Source organism: Ornithorhynchus anatinus, chromosome 18 (assembly GCF_004115215.2).
Source record: "Ornithorhynchus anatinus isolate Pmale09 chromosome 18, mOrnAna1.pri.v4, whole genome shotgun sequence".
NCBI classification, from domain to species: Eukaryota; Metazoa; Chordata; class Mammalia; order Monotremata; family Ornithorhynchidae; genus Ornithorhynchus; species Ornithorhynchus anatinus.
Genome location: NC_041745.1, coordinates 2,404,067 through 2,423,917, shown reverse-complemented (window position 1 = coordinate 2,423,917; position 19,851 = coordinate 2,404,067). Strand labels below are relative to the sequence as shown.

The 19,851-nt window shown below is 54.4% G+C and overlaps 2 protein-coding genes across 2 annotated transcripts; one reads left to right on the top strand and one right to left on the bottom strand.

Moving 5' to 3' along the window:
- Positions 1-5,925: 5,925 nt before the first annotated feature.
- Positions 5,926-14,557, bottom strand: LOC103170038. The gene is made up of 11 exons (XM_029083090.1): positions 14,528-14,557; positions 12,625-12,759; positions 11,627-11,660; positions 11,320-11,441; positions 10,797-10,878; positions 9,946-10,120; positions 9,708-9,826; positions 8,224-8,300; positions 8,020-8,090; positions 7,232-7,443; positions 5,926-6,618 (listed from the first exon to the last, which is right to left on the bottom strand). The coding sequence occupies exons 2-11, from the start codon at positions 12,688-12,690 to the stop codon at positions 6,467-6,469; spliced, it is 1,110 nt and encodes a 369-aa protein (XP_028938923.1). The 5' UTR covers positions 12,691-12,759; positions 14,528-14,557; the 3' UTR covers positions 5,926-6,466.
- Positions 14,558-15,023: 466 nt separating this feature from the next.
- MMACHC (metabolism of cobalamin associated C) lies at positions 15,024-19,465 on the top strand. The gene is made up of 4 exons (XM_029083033.2): positions 15,024-15,115; positions 17,674-17,868; positions 18,115-18,267; positions 18,370-19,465. The coding sequence occupies exons 1-4, from the start codon at positions 15,035-15,037 to the stop codon at positions 18,691-18,693; spliced, it is 753 nt and encodes a 250-aa protein (XP_028938866.1). The 5' UTR covers positions 15,024-15,034; the 3' UTR covers positions 18,694-19,465.
- Positions 19,466-19,851: the final 386 nt, after the last annotated feature.

The following is a 19,851-nucleotide window of genomic DNA, read 5'->3' as shown; positions in this document are numbered from 1 at the left end:
CTCCCCCGCCGCCCCCCACGGCTGGCCAATCGGCGTCGGGTTCCCCCCCCCCCCGCGGGACGGCTTGACGGACTCCTCCGGGGGCCAATCAGAGGGTGGAGGGGGCGGTGCCCGGGGGCCAATAAGGAGGGAGCGGGGGCGGGGCGCACGGGGGTCGTTGGGGGGAAGAGAAATGGCTCGGGGGGCGGGGGTTAAATACGCTTTAAGCCAATCCCAAGGTCATAGGTCAACGGGGGCAAGTGATTGACGGCCGAGGGGGCCAATTGGAAGCTAGCTGAGTGGAGCTGTTGAGGATAAAGGAGATTCATTCACTCAATAGTATTTATTGGGCGCTTACTATGTGCAGAGCACTGGACTAAGCGCTTGGAACGGACAAATCGGTAACAGATAGAGACAGTCCCTGCCCTTTGACGGGCTTACAGTTTAATCGGGGGAGACGGACAGACAAAAACAATAGCAATAAATAGAATCAAGGGGATGACTAATAATGTTGGTATTTGTTAAGCGCTTACTATGTACAGAGCACTGTTCTAAACGTTGGGGTAGATCCAGGGTCATCAGGTGGTCCCACGTGAGGCTCACAGTTAATCCCCATTTTACAGATGGGGTAACTGAGGCCCAGAGAAGCGAAGTGACTTGCCCACACTCCCACAGCTGACAAGTGGCAGTCAGGATTCGAACCCAGGACCTCGGACGCCCAAGCCCAGGCTCTTTCCACTGAGTCACGCTGCTTCCCCTAAAGCTAGAGGTCGCTGAGGGAAGATGAAGTTGAATCATTTCCTCCGACCTGTTTGGAAGTCTAAAAAGTGAGGGTCCCAGGCTCGCACCCCACCCTCACCGATGGGGGAATTACGAGGGGAGGTGGAAAGGCTTCCGCAGGGCGGCCTAGTGGTGAGAGCGTGGGCCTGGGCGGCGGAAGCAACAGTTGCCCGTGCTCTCTCCACTAGGCCACACTCCCTCTCACGCTTGCTTTAGCCTGCCCTAAAAGCTTCACAAAACGCTCGGACTTGGCAGCTGCAAGCCCTGCACCAGCTGCTTCTAGAGAAGCAGCGTGGCTCAATGGAAAGAGCCCGGGCTTAGGAGTCAGAGGTCCTGGGTTCTAATCCCAGCTCTGCCACTTGTCAGCTGTGCGACTGTGGGCAAGTCACTTCACTTCTCTGTGCCTCAGTTACCTCATCTGTAAAATGGGGATTAACTGTGAGCCTCATGTGGGACAACCTGATCACCCTGTATCTACCCCAGCGCTTAGAACAGTGCTCGGCACATAGTAAGTGCTTAACAAATACCAACATTATTATTATTAAGTCACTTCTCTGCGCCTCAGTGACCTCATCTGTAAAATGGGGATGAAGACTCTGAGCCTCACGTGGGACAACCTAATTACCTTGTATCTTCCCCAGCGCTTAGAACAGTGCTCTCCACAGAGTAAGCGCTTAACAAATACCAACATTATTATTATTATTATTATTATTATTAAAAGCTGCACAAAACGCTCAGACTTGGCAACTGCAAGCCTTGCATCAGCCGTTAGATAGTTTCACCCACACAATTTCAGCTCCTCTGAGGTGCGTGCTGTTTAATTCTCACCGGTGTTGGGCTTGAACATATGCTGAGAGAAGGAACTGTCTTATAGCCGCATAAAGATAGTCAAAGGAATTTAAGGACATGGGGGTTTTTATGGCATTTGTTAAGTGCTTACTATGTGTCAGGTTCTAAGTGCTGAGGTAAATACAAGTTATTCAGGCCAGATACAGTCATTCATTCATTCATTCAATAGTATTTATTGAGCGCTTACTATGTGCAGAGCACTGTACTAAGCGCTTGGAATGCACAATTCGGCAACAGATAGACAATCCCTGCCCAATGATGGGCTCACAATCCCTGTCTCACATGCGGCGCATAGTTGAGTAGGAGAGAGAACGGGTATTGAATCCCCATTTTTTTGCAGTGGAGGGAACTGAGGCACAAAGAAGTTACGTGACTTGCCCAAAGTTGAACAGCAGGCAAGTGGTGAACCCCGCAACCTCTGGCTCCAGGCCCATGCTTTAACCACTAGGCCATCCTAGTGAAGCAGCGTGGCTCAGTAGAAAGAGCACGGGCTTTGGAGCCAGAGATCATGGGTTCAAATCCCGGCTCTGCCACTTGTCAGCTGTGTGACTTTGGGCAAGTCACTTAACTTCTCTGTGCCTCAGTTACCTCATCTGTAAAATGGGGATTAAGACTGTTAGCCCCACGAGGGACAACCTGATTCCCTTGTGTCTACCCCAGCGCCTAGAACAGTGCTCTGCACACAGTAAGCGCTTAACAAATACCAACATTATTATTGTTATTATCCTGATAAGGATAAAGACATCACTAAGGAGAGGCAGAAGGGGAGTGTTGGGGACAGAGAGGTTAAAATACTTGCCCGGAAGGGCAACTATCAAATAACCTAATGGAAAAAACCTGGGCCTTGGAGCCACTAGCTCAGACTTTAGCCTGCTGTGTGACCTTGGACAAGTCACTTTAACCTGATCCCCAGTGTCCTCATCTGTAAAGTGAGGATAAGATACCTGCTTCGCTCCTATGAGTCCCATAAGGAACAAGGACTGCGCGATCTGATTATCCCGTATCTATCCCTGGGTTTAGCAGTACTGGACAGGTACAAAGTGCATGGTATAGTGGATAGAGCACAGGCCTGCGAGTCAGAAGGTCATGGGTTCTAATTCATTCATTCAATAGTATTTATTGAGCACCTACAAAATGCAGAGCACTGTACTAAGCGACTGGCATATACAATTCGGCAACAGATAGAGACCATCCCTGCCCAATGACGGGCTCACAGTCTAATCTTAGAGAAGCAGCGTGTCTCAGTGGAAAGAGCCCGGGCTTGGGAGCCTGCGGTCCTGGGTTCGAATCCTGACTCTGCCACTTGTCAGCTGTGGGACTGTGGGCAAGTCGCTTCACTTCTCTGTGCCTCAGTTACCTCATCTGTAAGATGGGGATTAACTGTGAGCCTCACGTGGGACAACCTGATGACCCTGTATCTCCCCCAGCGCTTAGAACAGTGCTCTGCACATAGTAAGCGCTGAACAAATACCAACATTATTATTATTGTTATTATTATTAATCGGGGGAGACAGACGGACAAAAACAAGACAACATAATTATGATAAATAGAATCAAGGGGATGTACACCTCATTAACAGAATGAAATAATCCCGGCTCCGCCACTTGTCTACTGGGTGATCTTAAGCAAGTCACTTCACCGGGCCTCAGTTACTTCATCTGCAAAATGGAGATGGAGACAGTGAGGCCCACGTGGGCCAAGGGACTGTGTCCAACCCCATTTGCTTGCGTCCACCTCAGCAGTTTAGCACAGTGCCTGGCGTAGTGACTGCTTAACAAATATCATTATTTATTAATTAATTATTAATAATTAATAAATACCGTAATTACTCTGATCTAGAAGTGGCCTCAGGGGGGCCTCCCTCCTGCCAAACAGCGACCTCTCGTGGTCCTCAGGAGGATTGCAAGCCTGCTGCCATTCCAGTTCCGAGCCGTTTGATGATGATGGCATTTGTTAAGCGCTCACTATGTGCTAAGCGCTCTTCTAAGCGCTGGGGGAGATACGAGGTTAACAGCTTGTCCCACGTGAGGCTCACAGTCTTCGTCCCCCTTTCACAGATGAGGTCACTGAGGCACAGAGAAGCTTGCCAGCTGACCCGTGGCAGAACGGGGATTAGAACTCACGACCTCTGACTCCCAAGCCCGGGCTCTTTCCACTAAGCCATGCTGCTCAGGAAAACTTGGGGAGTTTTCCCTCAAACCCGATCAATCAATCGCCTTTATTGAGTGCTTGCAGTCAGTCACTTGTATTTATTGAATTATTTATTTTCTGCTCTGCCCGCAGTAAGTGCTCAATAAATATGATTGAATGGGTGAATTATTGAGCCCACACTGTATTAAGCGCTTGGGAGAGTACAATACAGCAATAAAGAGACACATTCCCTGCCTACAGTTAGCTTTCAGTCAAGAGGGGAAAGCTCACAGAGCACTCTACTATGGGGTTGGGAGACACAAATACAAAGTTGGTAGACACGTTCCCTGCCCACAAGCAGGCTGGGAAGCAGCGTGGCCTAGTAGAGAGAACACTGGCCTGGGAGTCAGAAGGACCTGAGTTCTAATTCAGATGTAGATGACACGCAGATCTACATCTCCGCCCCTGTCCTCTCCCCCTCCCTTCAGGCTCGCATCTCCTCCTGCCTCCGGGACGTCTCCACCTGGATGTCGGCCCGCCACCTAAAACTCAACATGAGCAAGACTGAGCTCCTCATCTTCCCTCCCGAGCCCGGTCCGCTCCCAGACTTCTCCATCACCGTGGATGGCACGACCATCCTTCCCGTCCCGCAGGCCCGCGATCTCGGTGTCATCCTTGACTCGTCCCTCTCGTTCACCCCACACATCCTATCCGTTACCGAGACCTGCCGGTTTCACCTCTACGATATCGCCGAGATCCGCCCTTTCCTCTCCACCCAAACGGCTACCTTACTATTACGGGCTCTCGTTATATCCCGGCTAGACTACTGTCTCAGCCTTCTCTCTGACCTCCCTTCCTCCTCTCTCGCCCCGCTCCGGTCTATTCTTCACTCCGCTGCCCGGCTCATCTTCCTGCAGAAACGATCTGGGCATGTCACTCCCCTTCTTAAACAACTCCAGTGGTTGCCTATCGACCTCCGCTCCAAACAAAAACTCCTCACTCTAGGCTTCAAGGCTCTCCATCACCTTGCCCCTTCCTACCTCTCCTCCCTTCTCTCTTTCTACCGCCCACCCCGCACGCTCCGCTCCTCTGCCGCCCACCTCCTCGCCGTCCCTCGGTCTCGCCTATCCCGCCGTCGACCCCTGGGTCACGTCCTCCCGCGGTCCCGGAACGCCCTCCCTCCTCACCTCCGCCAAACTGATTCTCTTTCCCTCTTCAAAACCTTACTTAAAAATCACCTCCTCCAAGAGGCCTTCCCAGACTGAGCTCCTCTTCCCCCTCTACTCCCTCTGCCATCCCCCCTTTACCTCTCCGCAGCTAAAGCCTCATTTTCCCCTTTTCCCTCTGCTCCTCCACCTCTCCCTTCCCATCCCCACAGCACTGTACCCGTCCGCTCAACTGTATATATTTTCGTTACCCTATTTATTTTGTTAATGAATTGTACATCGCCTTGATTCTATTTAGTTGCCCTTGTTTTTATGAGATGTTCTTCCCCTTGACGCTGTTTAGTGCCATTGTTCTTGTCTGTCCGTCTCCCCCGATTAGACTGTAAGCCCGTCAAACGGCAGGGACTGTCTCTATCTGTTGCCGACTTGTTCATCCCAAGCGCTTAGTACAGTGCTCTGCACATAGTAAGCGCTCAATAAATATTATTGAATGAATGAATGAATGAATAATTCAGGCTCTGCCACTTGTCCGCTATGTGCCTTTGGGCAAGTCACTTAACTTCTCGGTGCCTCAGTTGCCTCATCTGTAAAATGGGGATTAAGACTGTGGGACAGAGACCATGTCCAACCTGATTATCTTGTATCTACCCCAGCACTTAGTACTGTGCCTGGCACCACGTAAACACTTACCAAATATCATAAAAAATAAGTTTCAAACCCAAGCCAAAGGATAGGCCGTGACATTTTGCTCAGTCCCCCACGCCTGGAAGTTACCCTCGGACACAAGTCCAGGTGAGGGGGGAGAAAATGTCAAAGAGGAGAGCCTAGGCCTGAGCTAATAAACTTGGGGAGGTGGCAACCCAGATCTCTCCATTCCCCCATGCCTTGGGGTGGGAGGGAAAGGGCATTCCCCCGCCCCTCACTGGGAACCTGATGCCACCCTGGACTGGCAGCCACCTCCCTGCCTGCCTTAGTCTTCCCCATCAGGAAGGGTGAGAAGACAGAGGAAGAATGCAGATATCAGATTTGAAGATTGAGTTCTTTATTCTCCAGAGTTAAGGGAGGTGAATCGCTGAAGCTTCCAGTGTCACTGGGGCAGTGAGCATATAGAGTTGCCCAACTCCATGCCCCCAAGGGGAGCCCAGTGCCAAGGCAGCCCTCACCAAGATAGCGGTGCTGTGAGGGCTCGAGAGAGCCAGAGAGCTGAGGCTTAGCCTGGAGTGGGAAATGAGCAGGTGCTGGTCCCATCTCCCTTCACAGGTTGGCAACAGAAATGACCCCTGACGAATCTACCACGTTTTTCTGGAGAGGGCTGGGGGCCTAGGGACAGAGTACCCTCCTCTAGGGCTCCGATCCCATCACCCATTCCCGACAGTGCTGAGGGGAAGGGGCCCAGGAAGAGAGGGAACAGTGAACCTGGGGGCCAGCCGGAGGAACAGGAAGGGCCAGCCTGGCTCTGACGAGCTCTCGGGGGTCAAGGGAGAGGTGCTGGCTGGTGACAGGATGAGCTGCCACGGTGGGGGCAAGAAGGGGACGGCCAGGCCACTGGGGCAGCCTGCTCCTACCCCAGGTCGATAAAGAGCAGCTCGGGATCCTCCCCGTCCTCGGTGCTGAGCCTCAGGGTCCTCGCCTTGTCCGGCTCAGGGTCCTCCTCGCGCTCGGTGCTGAGCTCTGCGGTCCTCACCTGCTCCGGCTCAGGGCTGCTCCAGGAACCTGGAGATGGGGGGCGGGAGAGGTGCCCAAATAGCCTGTTCCCGGGGCTGAGTCTTCTGCTGGGGAGATCTCACCCCATGTTCCAGGGCCTCCCCATCACCCTTTAAAGGGGAGGGGAGTTTGACCTAGGGTCCCTTGCAGAACAGCAGAGGGGGGATGATCTGGAGGGAGGGGCAGGCTGCCAAGGGATTGGGGGAGATAAGTATTAAGGAGCCTATCTGGACCCTAAACCCCTTTCCCAAGCAGCTTAAAGCCCTGAGAGAGACAGGGTGAAGGTTAACTCCTTGTTGCCTGGAGCAGAGAACACCCTGGGGGTGGGGAGAGGACTGACCCCTCTCGACAGCCCAGTCTCCCATGTGGCAGAGGGTCCAAGGCCCAGCTCTTCCCTGCTCTAGCCAGACTCAAGTTCCCAGAGCAGGGGGCGAGGAGGGGCACGAAGAAGGAGCCAGCTCCCGGGGGCTCTAAGAGACCAGGCAGAGGGGTACTTGCAGGGAGTCCCCCAACCTCCAGAAACGATGACAGCGTACTGCAGGAGCAGAGGATAGAACAGGGAGGGGTTAAGGTTCCGGGATGAGGCAGACCTCCCCCCTTCCCGCCCCAGGCCACCCCTTACCGGCTCTGGCCTGCTGTGACCCACCGCAGCCTTTGGCCCAGAAGCCACTGCTTGTGTCACCGCCACTGCTCGAACAGCTGGACTTGGAGGCCGACGACGAGGAGAGGCCGGACCAGGACCGGGCCAGAGAGTTAGGGCCTGTGCCCTTCCCTGCAGCCCCCGGCTCCCGGGGCAGAGCCCGGAGCTGGGTCTGGAGGGTGGTCAGCACGGACCTAGTGAGAGATGCTGAATTAGGGTCTGGCCAGCTGGAAAAGGGGCAGGCTGGTGGGTGGGAGCATTCACAACAAGTAGGGTGTAAGATCCTTGAGGCCTTGGGTCTGTTGTACTTTCTCAAACGCTTAGTACAGTGCATTGCACTCAGATAATTTGACCACATACACACACACATTCTCTCTCTCACTCATCTTTCCCTCCCCCAGCTCCAAGCCAGTTGGAGGCAATTCATCAATGGTATTTACTGAGGACTTAGTGTGTACAGAGCACTGCACTAACAGCTTGGGAGAGTACAATATGCTAAGAGTTGCAGATACAATCCCTGCCCTCAAGGAACTTTCTAAGGGGAGCAGCAGAGTCCCAGGATGGCCTCAGGCGGAATCCTCGCTGTGTCCCATTCATTCAGTCGTATTTATTGAGCACTTACTGTGTGCGGAGCGCTGTACTGAGTGCTCGGAAGAGTCCAGTATAGCAAGAAACGGACACATTCCCTGCTTACAACGGGCTTACAGTCCCAGCTGGGCTCACTCTGCCTTCCCACCGATCTCCCTCCCCCAGCTCTCCCAGGGCAGCACCTGATGTGGTCAAGCTCCCGTCGGGCAACCTCCATCTCCGTCCTGGCCAACTCCACGGTCCGGTCCAGGCCCTGGCAAGGAGCCTGAGATGGGCAAGGGGCCCCGGGGTCCCCTCATCCTTCCTTCCCCACTGTGCCCAGAGTCTTGGTCCACCCATCCTGCCCAGAAAAGGTGCCCAGGGCAACCCTCAACACTTGTTCTTACCTTCTGGCTTTGGCTCCACTCCGGCCCGGCCGCCGTGCTCTCCGAGCTCCGGCTCAGCACTGTCCCCGGCCGGTGGTCTGAGAGTAATAATAATCGTCATAATTAAGCATTTAATTGTGCACCATGCACTGTTCTAAGCACTGGGGTACATAGCCAGGTCAGACCTAGTCCCTGCCGGACCCGGGCCTCACAGTCTAAGTAGGAGGCAGAACGAGTATTGAATCTCCAGTCTACAGATGAGGAAACTGAGGCCGAGGGATGCGAAATGACTTGCCCAGGGTCACATGGGAGGTCCAAGGTGGCGCGAAGTTGGAGAGGGATGCAGAGCCTGAGGGATGCACAGTCCTCTAGACTGTGAGCCCACTGTGGGCAGGGATTGTCTCTATTGTTTCCAAGTGCTTAGTATTCATTCATTCAATAGTATTTATTGAGCGCTTACTATGTGCAGAGCACTGTACTAAGCGCTTGGGATGAACAAGTCGGCAACAGATAGAGACAGTCCCTGCCGTTTGACGGGCTTACGGTCTAATTGGGGGAGGCGGACAGACAAGAACAATGGCAATAAATAGAGTCAAGGGGAAGAACATCTCGTAAAAACCGATGGCAACTAAATAGAATCAAGGCGATGTACAATTCATTAACAAAATAAATAGGGTAATGGAAATATATTCAGTTAGGCGGACGAGCACAGTGCTGAGGGGATGGGAAGGGAGAGGGGGAGGAGCAGAGGGAAAGGGGGAAAAGAGGGTTTAGCTGCGGAGAGGTAAAGGGGGGGTGGCAGAGGGAGTAGAGGGAGAAGAGGAGCTCAGTCTGGGAAGGCCTCTTGGAGGAGGTGAGTTTTAAGTAGGGTTTTGAAGAGGGGAAGAGAATCGGTTTGGCGAAGGTGAGGAGGGAGGGCGTTCCAGGACCGCGGGAGGACGCGGCCCAGGGGTCGACGGCGGGATGGGCGAGACCGAGGGACGGTGAGGAGGCGGGCGGCAGAGGAGCGGAGCGTGCGGGGTGGGCAGTAGAAAGAGAGAAGGGAGGAGAGGTAGGAAGGGGCAAGGTGATGTAGAGCCTCGAAGCCTAGAGTGAGGAGTTTTTGTTTGGAGCGGAGGTTGATAGGCAACCACTGGAGTTGTTTAAGAAGGGGAGTGACATAGTGCTCTGCACACAGTAAGCACTCAATAAATACGAGTAAATGAATGGACTGCTTCCCCCATCCCCATTTCTGGATGTTCCACCGGAAACTCAGGGGGAGGGTCCGCCAGGAAGCACGGTTAATGCCGACTGGGTTGGGCTGTCTAAGATGCAAATTCTTCCCACCCAGCCTGTTCCGGGGTCAGCTGGAGGACGAGGAAAAGGAAGTGGGGAGAAGTGACCACAATCAATCGATCATCTTTATTAAGCACTCATTTTGTGCACAGCACTGTGCTGAGCACGTGGCAGAACACATTAGAGTTAGAGGACATGATTCCAATCCTCAAGGAGCTTAGTACACTCACCCAGCTGGTCCCGCAGGAGCCTGGATCCCGGATCCCACCTCCCCGTCTCATACAGCGTCCGGTCGGAAGGGACCGCGGTGGTCCTGGGGGGCGGGCCGAGGAGGGCAGAGGAGACGATTCTGGGAAATAAGGACAGAGACTCTGGGTGACGACCGGAAGGGAAGGGGAACCACAGAGCAGATGGAGGTGAGAAAGGGGCAGACACAGGCCTGAGGTTGGGGCGGGGGGCTCTGCTCACCTGTCCTGCCACTTCTGCCCCAGGTGAGCTGCCAGGCTGGCCTCCCCGGGCCCCACGTCACCAGGCCCGCCCCGAACCTGCTCTCTGAGGCCCTGCAGCTCGCCGCTCAGTCCCTCCACACGCCGTTCCAGAGAGACGGCCCTCGTGAGGATGCCCTGGAGCCAGCCCAGCTGCTCTGTGGCACAGGGATGGGGAGGCATCCGTCAGATCGGCAGCCCCACCTCACCCCGCCAGGACCCCAGGGCCCTTCCCGTCCCGATCCAGAAACCCACCCAAGGGCCTGAGGCTCTTTTTTATTTTTTACGGTATGAGCCAGGCACTGTACTAAGCACTGGGAGAGATAAAGCTAATCAGGTTGGATACTGCACCTGTCCCACCTGGGGCTCATAGTCTTAATCCCCATTTGACAGATGAGGGACCTGAGGCAAGGACAAACGAAGTGACTGGCCAAGGTCACACGGCAGACAAAAGGCGGGCCGAGATTAGGACCCAGGTCCTTCTGACTACCAGGCCCGTGTTCTAGCCACTAGGCCACACTACTTCCAGCCCTTTTGCCCTCCATAATCCTCTGCCCTGCCGGGGGAACCCCACTGGGGTTGAGGGACCCACTGAGGCCCAATGGAGCATAGACCACAAAGACTTTTGGCAGGGAAAGCGTGGATGACGTACAGGCGAACATGTGTGGGGTTGTACTCTCCCAAGTGCTTAGTACAATGCTCTGCATATAGTCAGCGCTCAGTAAATACCACTGACTAATTGAGCAGGGAGAGAGCATGGGTCACACATGAGGAAGCTGGCAGCAGAGAGCAGTCTCTGCCCTGGGGAAGTAGGCCCGGCCCTTCCCGCGATACCTTCCAAGCCGCAGATTCGGTGCCTCTGATGTTCCTTCTCCTGAATGAGCTCCCTCACGGCCTGGCTCAGAGACGTCATAACCTGTTTTGTTTTGTAAATAGTATTTATTAAGTGCTCACTATGTGCTGGGCGCCTTACTAAGTGCTGAGCAAGACAATCAGACTATCTTGATAGTCTGTACTAAGCACTTGGGGGGTACAAGCGAATCGGGTCGGACACAGTCCCTGCCCCACAATCTTAATCCCCATTTTACAGGTGAGGGAACTGAGGTACAGAGAGATGAAGTGCCCAAAGTCACAGAGCAAACAAGTGGCGGAGCTGGGATTAGAACCCAGGTCCTTCCGAGTCCCGGCTCTATTTATTAGACCACGCTGCTACTGTGGCCCAGTCAGAGGATTTCTGTCTTCCCCGAGAGGTGGAATTGGACCAGGTCCCCACCCCACGCCCCGGCCAAGGCGGAGCCGGGCTCCCAATCCCGGCCTCGTCCTGCCCCGGGCGGGGAGCCTCCACCCCTTGCCTTACCTGAGCCTGGGCTTGCAACTGGCCCTTGAGGGCGGCAACCTCGTCTCTGACCGTCCGGCAGCAGGACACATCTGAGTGAGGCCTCGGCGTCCGGCTAGGGAGGGGGTCTCCGGACTGATGGCCTGGGAGTAGAGATGGACGCTGGGGGCCAGGCCACGAGCCGAAAGATTCCTAGCTGGATCTCCTGGGGGTCTAGGGCACAGGGACCACCTCTCCCACAAGCCACGGAGGGGCAGGGAGACCCACAGGGCAGACAGGTCCGGGGGGCAGCTTCCAGGGAGGAAGCGGGAAAGAGGGGAATGCTTACCCCATGTGTTAGTTCCTGACGGGCAGAGCCGCTGCTGCAGTGGAGGGAAGAGGGAAACTGTTGATTATCGGGGGGTGAGGGTAGAATGAGTTGCAACGACCCCAAGGCCCAGAGAGACACCAAGGAGTAGTGGCAATAATAATACTAATAATAATAATGGTATTCAGCGTGGCTCAGTGGAAAGAACCTGGGCTTGGGAGTCAGAGGTCATGGGTTCGACTCCCGGCTCCGCCACTTGTCAGCTGTGTGACTGTGGGCGAGTCACTTCACTTCTCTGGGCCTCAGTTACCTCATCTGTAAAATGGAGATTAAGACTGTGAGCCTCACATGGGACAACCTGATAACCCTGTATCTCCCCCAGCGCTTAGAACAGTGCTCTGCACATAGTAAGTGCTTAACAAATACCAACATTATTATTATTATTTATTAAGCACCTACCACGTGCCTGGCACTGTACTAAGCACTGGGGTGGATATGAGCAGGCAAGTGGTGGAGGCAGGATTAGAACCCAGGTCCTTCTGACTCCCAGGCCCGGGCCCTATCCACTAGGCCATGCTGCTTCTCAATAAATAGCAATGATTAATTGCCCTCTGCCAGGAGCCGGGGCCAATTCCTATTCCCCTATTCCGAACTCAATCATCCGCCAAATGGGAATTCAATACCCGTTCCCCTTCCTAGACTGGCAGCCCCATGTGGATCCCGATTACCTTGGATCTCCACCCCAGCACTCTGAACAGTGCTTGGGACGTAATAAGCTCAAATACCACAATCATTAATTATGATGATGGTACGTACTGAGCGCTGACCACGTGCAGAGCTCTGTACTGAGTGCTCTGTCCCCATCCCCTGGGGACCACTTGCTCAGGTCCCCATCCTCCCTCCCGCACGGGGCCCTTATGCCACAGCCAGGACGGCCCAGTCCCCGGTGAGATCCTGCTCCGGGACCTAGTTGAGGGAGGGAAAGGAGTGTGTAGGGGGTGTCGAGGGGTTAGACTCGCCTTTATCCTGGCCATGCTGTCGTCCGTGGCGCTGAGGAGGGAGTCCAGCCGCTCAGCCCAGCTCATGCCGGTGGACGGCGCGGGCGGGCCGGGCCCTGGTGGTCCTGGGAGTCCTGGTTCCACAGCCCCAGCCTGCTGGAGAACGAAAATTTGGGGACAGAGTATAGCTTGCGGGATTATTTTGATATTGGGATACCTCAAGGCAGTAATATCGAGGTGCTCGGTAGAGAGGCAGTGTGGCCGAGTGGACAGAACCCTGGCCTGGGAGTTTGGACCTGGGTTCTAATCCCGGTTCCGCCACTCGTCGGCTGTGTCACCTTAGGCAAGTCACTTCACTGCGCCTCAGTTGACCCATCTGCAAAATGGGGATTCATTCAATGTATTCATTCAGCCGTATTTATTGAGCACTACCTGTGTGCAGAGCACTGCACTAAGCACGTGGGAGCGTAAAATACAACAATCAACAGTCACATTCCCTGCCCACGATGAGCTTAGTCGTAAGTTGTACAGTGTGGAAGCAGCGTGGCTTAGTGGAAAGAGCACGGGCTTGGGAGTCGGAGGACGGGGGTTCTAATCCTGATTCTGCCACCTGTCTGCTGTGTGACTTTGGGCAAGTCACTTCTGTGAGCCTCACGTGGGACAACCTGATGACCCTGTATCTCCCCCAGCGCTTAGAACAGTGCTCCGCACATAGTAAGCGCTTAACAAATACCAACATTATCACTTCACTTCTGGGTGCCTCAGTGACCTCATCTGTACAATGGGGATTAAAACTGTGAGCCCCACGAGGGACAACCTGATCACCTTCTATTTATTTAGCACAGTGCTTAGCACATAGTAAGCGCTTAACCAATACCAAATACCTCCCCCGATTAGACTGTAAGCCCGTTCAACGGCAGGGACTGTCTCTATCTGTTGCCGACTTGTTCATTCCAAGCGCTTAGTACAGTGCTCTGCACATAGTAAGCGCTCAATAAATACTACTGAATGAATGAATACTTATTATTATTAATAATAATAATGTTGGTATTTGTTAAGCGCTTACTATGTGCCGAGCACTGTTCTAAGCGCTGGGGTAGACACAGGGGAATTCATTCATTCAATAGTATTTATTGAGCGCTTACTATGTGCAGAGCACTGTACTAAGCGCTTGGGATGAACAAGTCGGCAACAGATAGAGACGGTCCCTGCCGTTTGACGGGCTTACAGTCTAATCGGGGGAGACGGACAGACGAGAACAATGGCACTAAACAGCGTCAAGGGGAAGAACATCTCGTAAAAACCGATGGCAACTAAATAGAATCGAGGCGATGTACAATTCATTAACAAAATAAATAGGGTAACGAAAATATATATAGTTGAGCGGACGGGTACAGTGCTGTGGGGATGGGAAGGGAGAGGTGGAGGAGCGGAGGGAAAAGGGGAAAATGAGGCTTTAGCTGCGGAGAGGTGAAGGGGGGATGGCAGAGGGAGTAGAGGGGGAAGAGGAGCTCAGTCTGGGAAGGCCTCTTGGAGGAGGTGATTTTTAAGTAAGGTTTTGAAGAGGGAAAGAGAATCAGTTTGGCGGAGGGGAATCAGGTTGTCCCACGTGGGGCTCCCAGTCTTCATCCCCATTTTACAGATGAGGTAACTGAGGCACCGAGAAGTGAAGTGACTTGCCCAAAGACACACAGCTGACAAGTGGCCGAGCCGGGATTCGAACCCATGACCTCTGACTCCAAAGCCCAGGCTCTTTCCACTGAGCCACGCTGCTTCTCAATTATTATTATTACAGTCTAGAGAGATTAAGACTAGGCGTCCCATGAGGACCTGATTAGCGTGTATGGAACCCAGCGCTTAGCACAGTGCCTGGCACACAATAAGCGCTTAAGAAATACGATTAGAAAAATAAAAGGCACATTACCCCGTGCAGAAGGAGGGTATGTCGCGATATCGTCGGGGGGGGGGGGGGGGGGGGGTCGGGCGATGTGGTGGGCCAGCTTCTTTAGCTCCTACTGCATTCCCCCGAGCGCCGAGCGTTCAGTACAGTGCTCCGCACACAGTTGGCGCTCCAAAGGGCAGCGACGGACGAGCCTGGAAACCCCCGCCAACACATTCAAACCGCGGTGCCTTCTGGGAGAACGAGTTCGGAGCCTCCGTCCTGCCACGGCTCCCTCGGGGCGACGAACTACAACTCCCGAAAGCCCCCAGGCGCGGCCGCACCCGCGAAGGCTGCCGGGAAATGGAGTCGGGGGGGGCCCCTCGGAGTGGAGAGGCAAAGGAGGGGGGGTCTCAGAACTACATTACCCAGAAGGCACGGGTCGCCGCGGTGCTCTCTGGGACATGTAGTCCCGGGAGGCGGGGGGGTGGACGGCCGGGAGGGCTCCGGGGACTTCATCCCCCAGAGTGCGCCGCGCGGGCGACGGGAGCCATGGAGGCCCGGGTGGCCGAGCTGGAGCGGAGGATCCGCGACACGTTGTGCCCTTTGGGCTTCGAGGTTCATCCCTTCCAGGTGCGGGGGCGGGGGCGGGGGACGAGAAGACTGGTCCTGCCCCCTTCTTTCACTCCCGCGCCATCCGGTCCATCTCTGGCCTTCAAAGGACCTTCTGCTTTTAGAGACGCAGAATGGGTCGAGCCCGGGCTTGGGAGTCAGAGGTCCTGGGTTCGAATCCCGCCTCCGCCACCCGTCAACTGGGTGACCTTGAGCAGGTCCTTCTCTGGGCCTCTGTCACCTCATCTCTAACCTGGGGGATAAAGACCGTGAGCCCCACGTGGGACAACCTGATCCCCTTCTATCCCCCCCAGCGCTTAGAACAGTGCTTTGCACACATTAAGAGCTTAATAAATGACATCATTATTATTTAGGTCCCTAAGTCTTGGTCCTTAGGGTCCACCCGTGAAGCAGCGTGGCTCAGTGGAAAGAGCACGGGCTTTGGAGTCAGGGCTCATGAGTTCGAATCCCAGCTCGGCCACTTGTCGGCTGTGTGACTGTGGGCGAGTCACTTCACTTCTCTGGGCCTCAGTTCCCTCATCTGTAAAATGGGGATTAAGACCGTGAGCCCCACGTGGGACAACCTGATTCCCCTATGTCTACCCCAGCGCTTAGAACAGTGCTCGGCACATAGTAAGCGCTTAACAAATACCAACATTATTATCTCCCCTAGGCCTTTAGGTTGGCATGACCCCTGACCCCCGTTTAGACTGTGAGCCCGTTATTGGGCCGGGACTGTCTCTATCTGTTGCCGAATTGTACACTCCCAGCGCCTAGTACAGTGCTCTGCACATAGTAAGCGCTCAATAAATAGGATTGAATGATTGAACCCTTTCTTTAGCCCAGGATTATCCCATTCGCAGGGCATAACAACCCTCCAGACCCCGGTAATCATAATAATAAATAATAAGCAGCGTGGGTCAGTGGAAAGAGCCCGGGCTTGGGAGTCAGAGGTCATGGGTTCGAATCCTGGCTCTGCCACTTGGCAGCTGTGTGACTGTGGGCAAGGCACTTCACTTCTCTGTGCCTTAGTTACCTCATCTGTAAAATGGGGATTAGGACGGTGAGCCCCACGTGGGACAACCCGATTCCCCTGTGTCTACCCCAGCGCTTAGAACAGTGTTCTGCACATAGGAAGCGCTTAACAAATACCAACATTATTATTATTATTATTAATAATAATGGTATTTGTTAAGTGCTTCCTATGTGCCGAGCATTGTTCTAAATGCTAGGGTAGAAATAAGGTCATCAGGTTGTCCCACATGGAGCTCACAGTCTTCCTCCCCATTTTACAGAGGAAGGAACTGAGGCACAGAGAAGCAACTTGGCGTAGTGGCTAGAGCCCGGGCCTGGGAGTCAGAAGGTCATGGTTTCTAATCCCCGCTCTGCCACTCGTCTGCTGTGACCTTGGGTAGGACACTTCACTTCTCTGGGACACAGTGACCTCATCTGTAAAATGGGAATTGAGACTGTGAGCCCCATTTGGGACAGGGACTGTATCCAATCCGATCTGCCTGGCACATAGTTAAGCACTTGGCAAATACCATCATTATCATTATTATTATCATTATTATTAAGTGGCTTGCCCAGCGTCACACAGCAAACAAGTGTCAGAACCGGGATTTGAACCCACGTCCTCTGACTCCCAAGCCCATGCTCTTTCAACCAAGCCACGTTGCTTCTCTGATAATAGTAATATGATGGCATTTATTAATCCATTACTATGTGTCAAACACTATTCTAAACTCTGGGTTAAATTCAAGCTAATCAGCTTGGACAAGTCCCTCCCACATGGGTCTCATGGTCTTAATCCCCATTTTACAGTTGAGGAAACTGAGGCACGGGGAAGTAAAGTGACTTGCCCAAGGTCACACAATCCAAGTAGGAGGCTGAACAGGCAGCAAAGCCCCGTTCTACAGATGTGGAAACTGAGGCACAAACAAGTGATTTGCCCAAGGTCACACAGCAGACAAGGGGCAGAGTCAGCATTAGAACCCGGGTCCTCTGACTTCCAGGACCGAACTCTTTCCACTAGGCCATGGGATGGGGAGTCGAAACCCTGGCTCCCACCCCCACACCTCCCCCCCTCCCATTACAAGAGGGGAGCAGCACAGAGGCCACAGCATGTATTCATTTGTTCATTGAGCATTCACTTTGTGCAGAGCACTGTACTGAGTGCTTGGAAGAGGACAATATAACAATAAAAAGACACATTCCCTGCCCTCAGTGAGCGTACAGCTGAGCTATACATAGATAAATTCCAAATATGGATATAGATGCTGCGGGGCTGGGAGGGGAGAGGGATAAAGGGAGCCAGTCAGGGTGATGCAGAAGGGAATGGGAGAAAAGGAAAGGAGGGCTTAGTCAGGGAAGGCTTCTTGGAGGAGATGGGCCTTCAGTAAGGCTTTGGAGAGGGGAAGAATAATCGTCTGTGGCATTTGAGGAGGGAGGGCGTTCCTGGCCAGAGGCAGAATGAGGGCTAGGGGTCAGAGTGGAGAATAAGAATGATCAGGTTTCCTCCACCCCCCTGGGGTGTGACCCAGAGAGACCTGTCCATCCATCTTGTCCATCTGTCCCAGGTGGGCTGGTACAATGCACTGCTGCCCCCGACCTTCCAGCTGGCCCTGCCCGCTCCCACCTTGGCCTTTCTGGTGCTCAGCACGCCCGCCATGTTCGACCGGGCCCTCAAGCCCTTCCTGCAGAGCCGCCGCCTCCAGCCGCTGACTGACCCTGTGGACCAGTGCGTGGCCCACCACCTGGCCAGGGTCAAGGAGGTAAGACCACCCTCCGCCCTTTGCCTTGCCCAACTCACCTGCCCAGTGCCCTTCCCTGCCCCCCCAAGACCCTCTTTCTCCACCCTTTCCTGTCCCACAGTCCCAAGGCGAAGCCCCTGAAGCCAGGGAGTCAGGATGCTAGAGGAGACCAGCCCCTGCCCTCGGGTAGGACACTGGTGTGTCAACTGAAGGGGCAGAAGGGATGCCAGGGAAGCAGGGTGGCTGCAGGCTCCACTCTTATTTCAGAGCCTCCCAGAGCACCAGGTGGAGGTCATCGCCGATTATGAGATGCATCCCAACCGGCGCCCCAAGATCTTGGCCCAGACGGCTGCTCACGTGTCCGGGGCCGCTTACTACTACCAGCGGCAGGATGTGGAGGCTGACCCTTGGGGGGCCCAGGTGAGCACGGGCACCGGGTGGGAAATTGAGATGGAGAAGCCCTCCTTCCCCCCAAGTGGACCCCCCCTCCACAACTTGCGTCTCTATCCTCTCTCCCGGCAGAAGATCTCTGGAGTGTGCGTACACCCCCGCTACGGCGGCTGGTTTGCCATCCGGGGGGTGGTGCTCCTGCCGGGTGTACACGTGCCCAGCCTGCCCCGGGTGCTGCCCCTGGACTGCGTGCCCAGCCGGGATGCCCGCATCGCCCTGCTCGAGGGCTTCAATTTCCGCTGGAGGGACTGGAGCTACCGGGACGCCGTGCCCCCCAAGGAGCGATACTCGGACGAGCAGAAGGCCTACTTCTCCACGCCGCCAGCCCAGCGGCTGCGCCTCTTGGGACTGGCCCCGGGACCTCCCGGGTCGCCTGACCGCCGACTCGCCCTGTAGCGAGGCACTGGACCCAAGGTGTCAGAGCTGGGGGGGCACCACAGACCATTCTGAGAGCTCCCAGTTGCTAAAGTGCCCTCCGGCCCCTTCCTTGCTGAGCTCCAGGCTTCCCTGGGCACCTGCTGCTCCTCCCCACCCCCTCACCCCCTTATTTATGGCCAAGGCGGACACCCTCTGCGCCCCCTTACCTCACTGCCGTGGGCTGCCCCCGGGGGATCGGGGTGGGCAGACCCAGATATTTATTTTGGTTATAAGCTATCGGGATATCTGAGGGGGATGGCTAGAAGGGTAAGAAAACTACTGGTGTACGAGAGGGAAGAGAGTGGTCTTGCAGGTCACCGATGCAATGGGTTTGACTCCTGCTATTCCTCTCTCCAACTCTGCCCTCCCAAGGGCAGGGCCCAGGTCCCTCCCACACGCCCCCTCCCCATCCCATCTGCTGCTTGTCTGGTCCTCCCAGATATGAGCTCCTAGTCGGTACATTCTGTACCTACCAATGCTGTCATATTCTACTCTCCCAAGCACTATGTTTTACAGATAGTAATGGTATTTGTTAGGTACAAGGTAATCAGGTTGTCCCACTTGGGGCTCCACACTCTTAATCCCCATTTTAGAGATGAGGGTGAAGCACTCTTTGGTAGACTTTTGGCTTGGCCAGTGAGCCCGGTGTGGACAGGGATTGTCTCTATTGCTGAATTGTACTCTCCCAAGCGTTTAGTACAGTGCTCTGCACAGTCAGCGCTCAATAAATACAAATGAATGAAAGAATGGAAGGCATATGAAACAGGCAGCTGATTTGCTGGTGCCACATAGGCATTTAGCTCAGACACGCTGTCTAGATGTGACAGAAACAGGTAGTGGGGGAACAGGAGAGAAAAACAGAGGCAAAAATGGGGTTCAGCCCTGCCAGCAAAGGGAGAGCTGGTGACTGAGGAACCTATAAAGATGAAGCCAAGTAGGGGACACTGTCACAGCTCATGTGAACAACCCTAGTTGCAGGGCTTGCAGGGCATGAAACTAATAATAATAATGATATTTTTTAAGCTCCTACCAAGTGCTGGGGTGGGTACAAGCAAATTGGGTTGGACACAGTCCCTGTCCCATATGGGGCTCACAGTCTCAGTCCCCATTTTTCAGGTAACAGGTCCAGAGAAATGA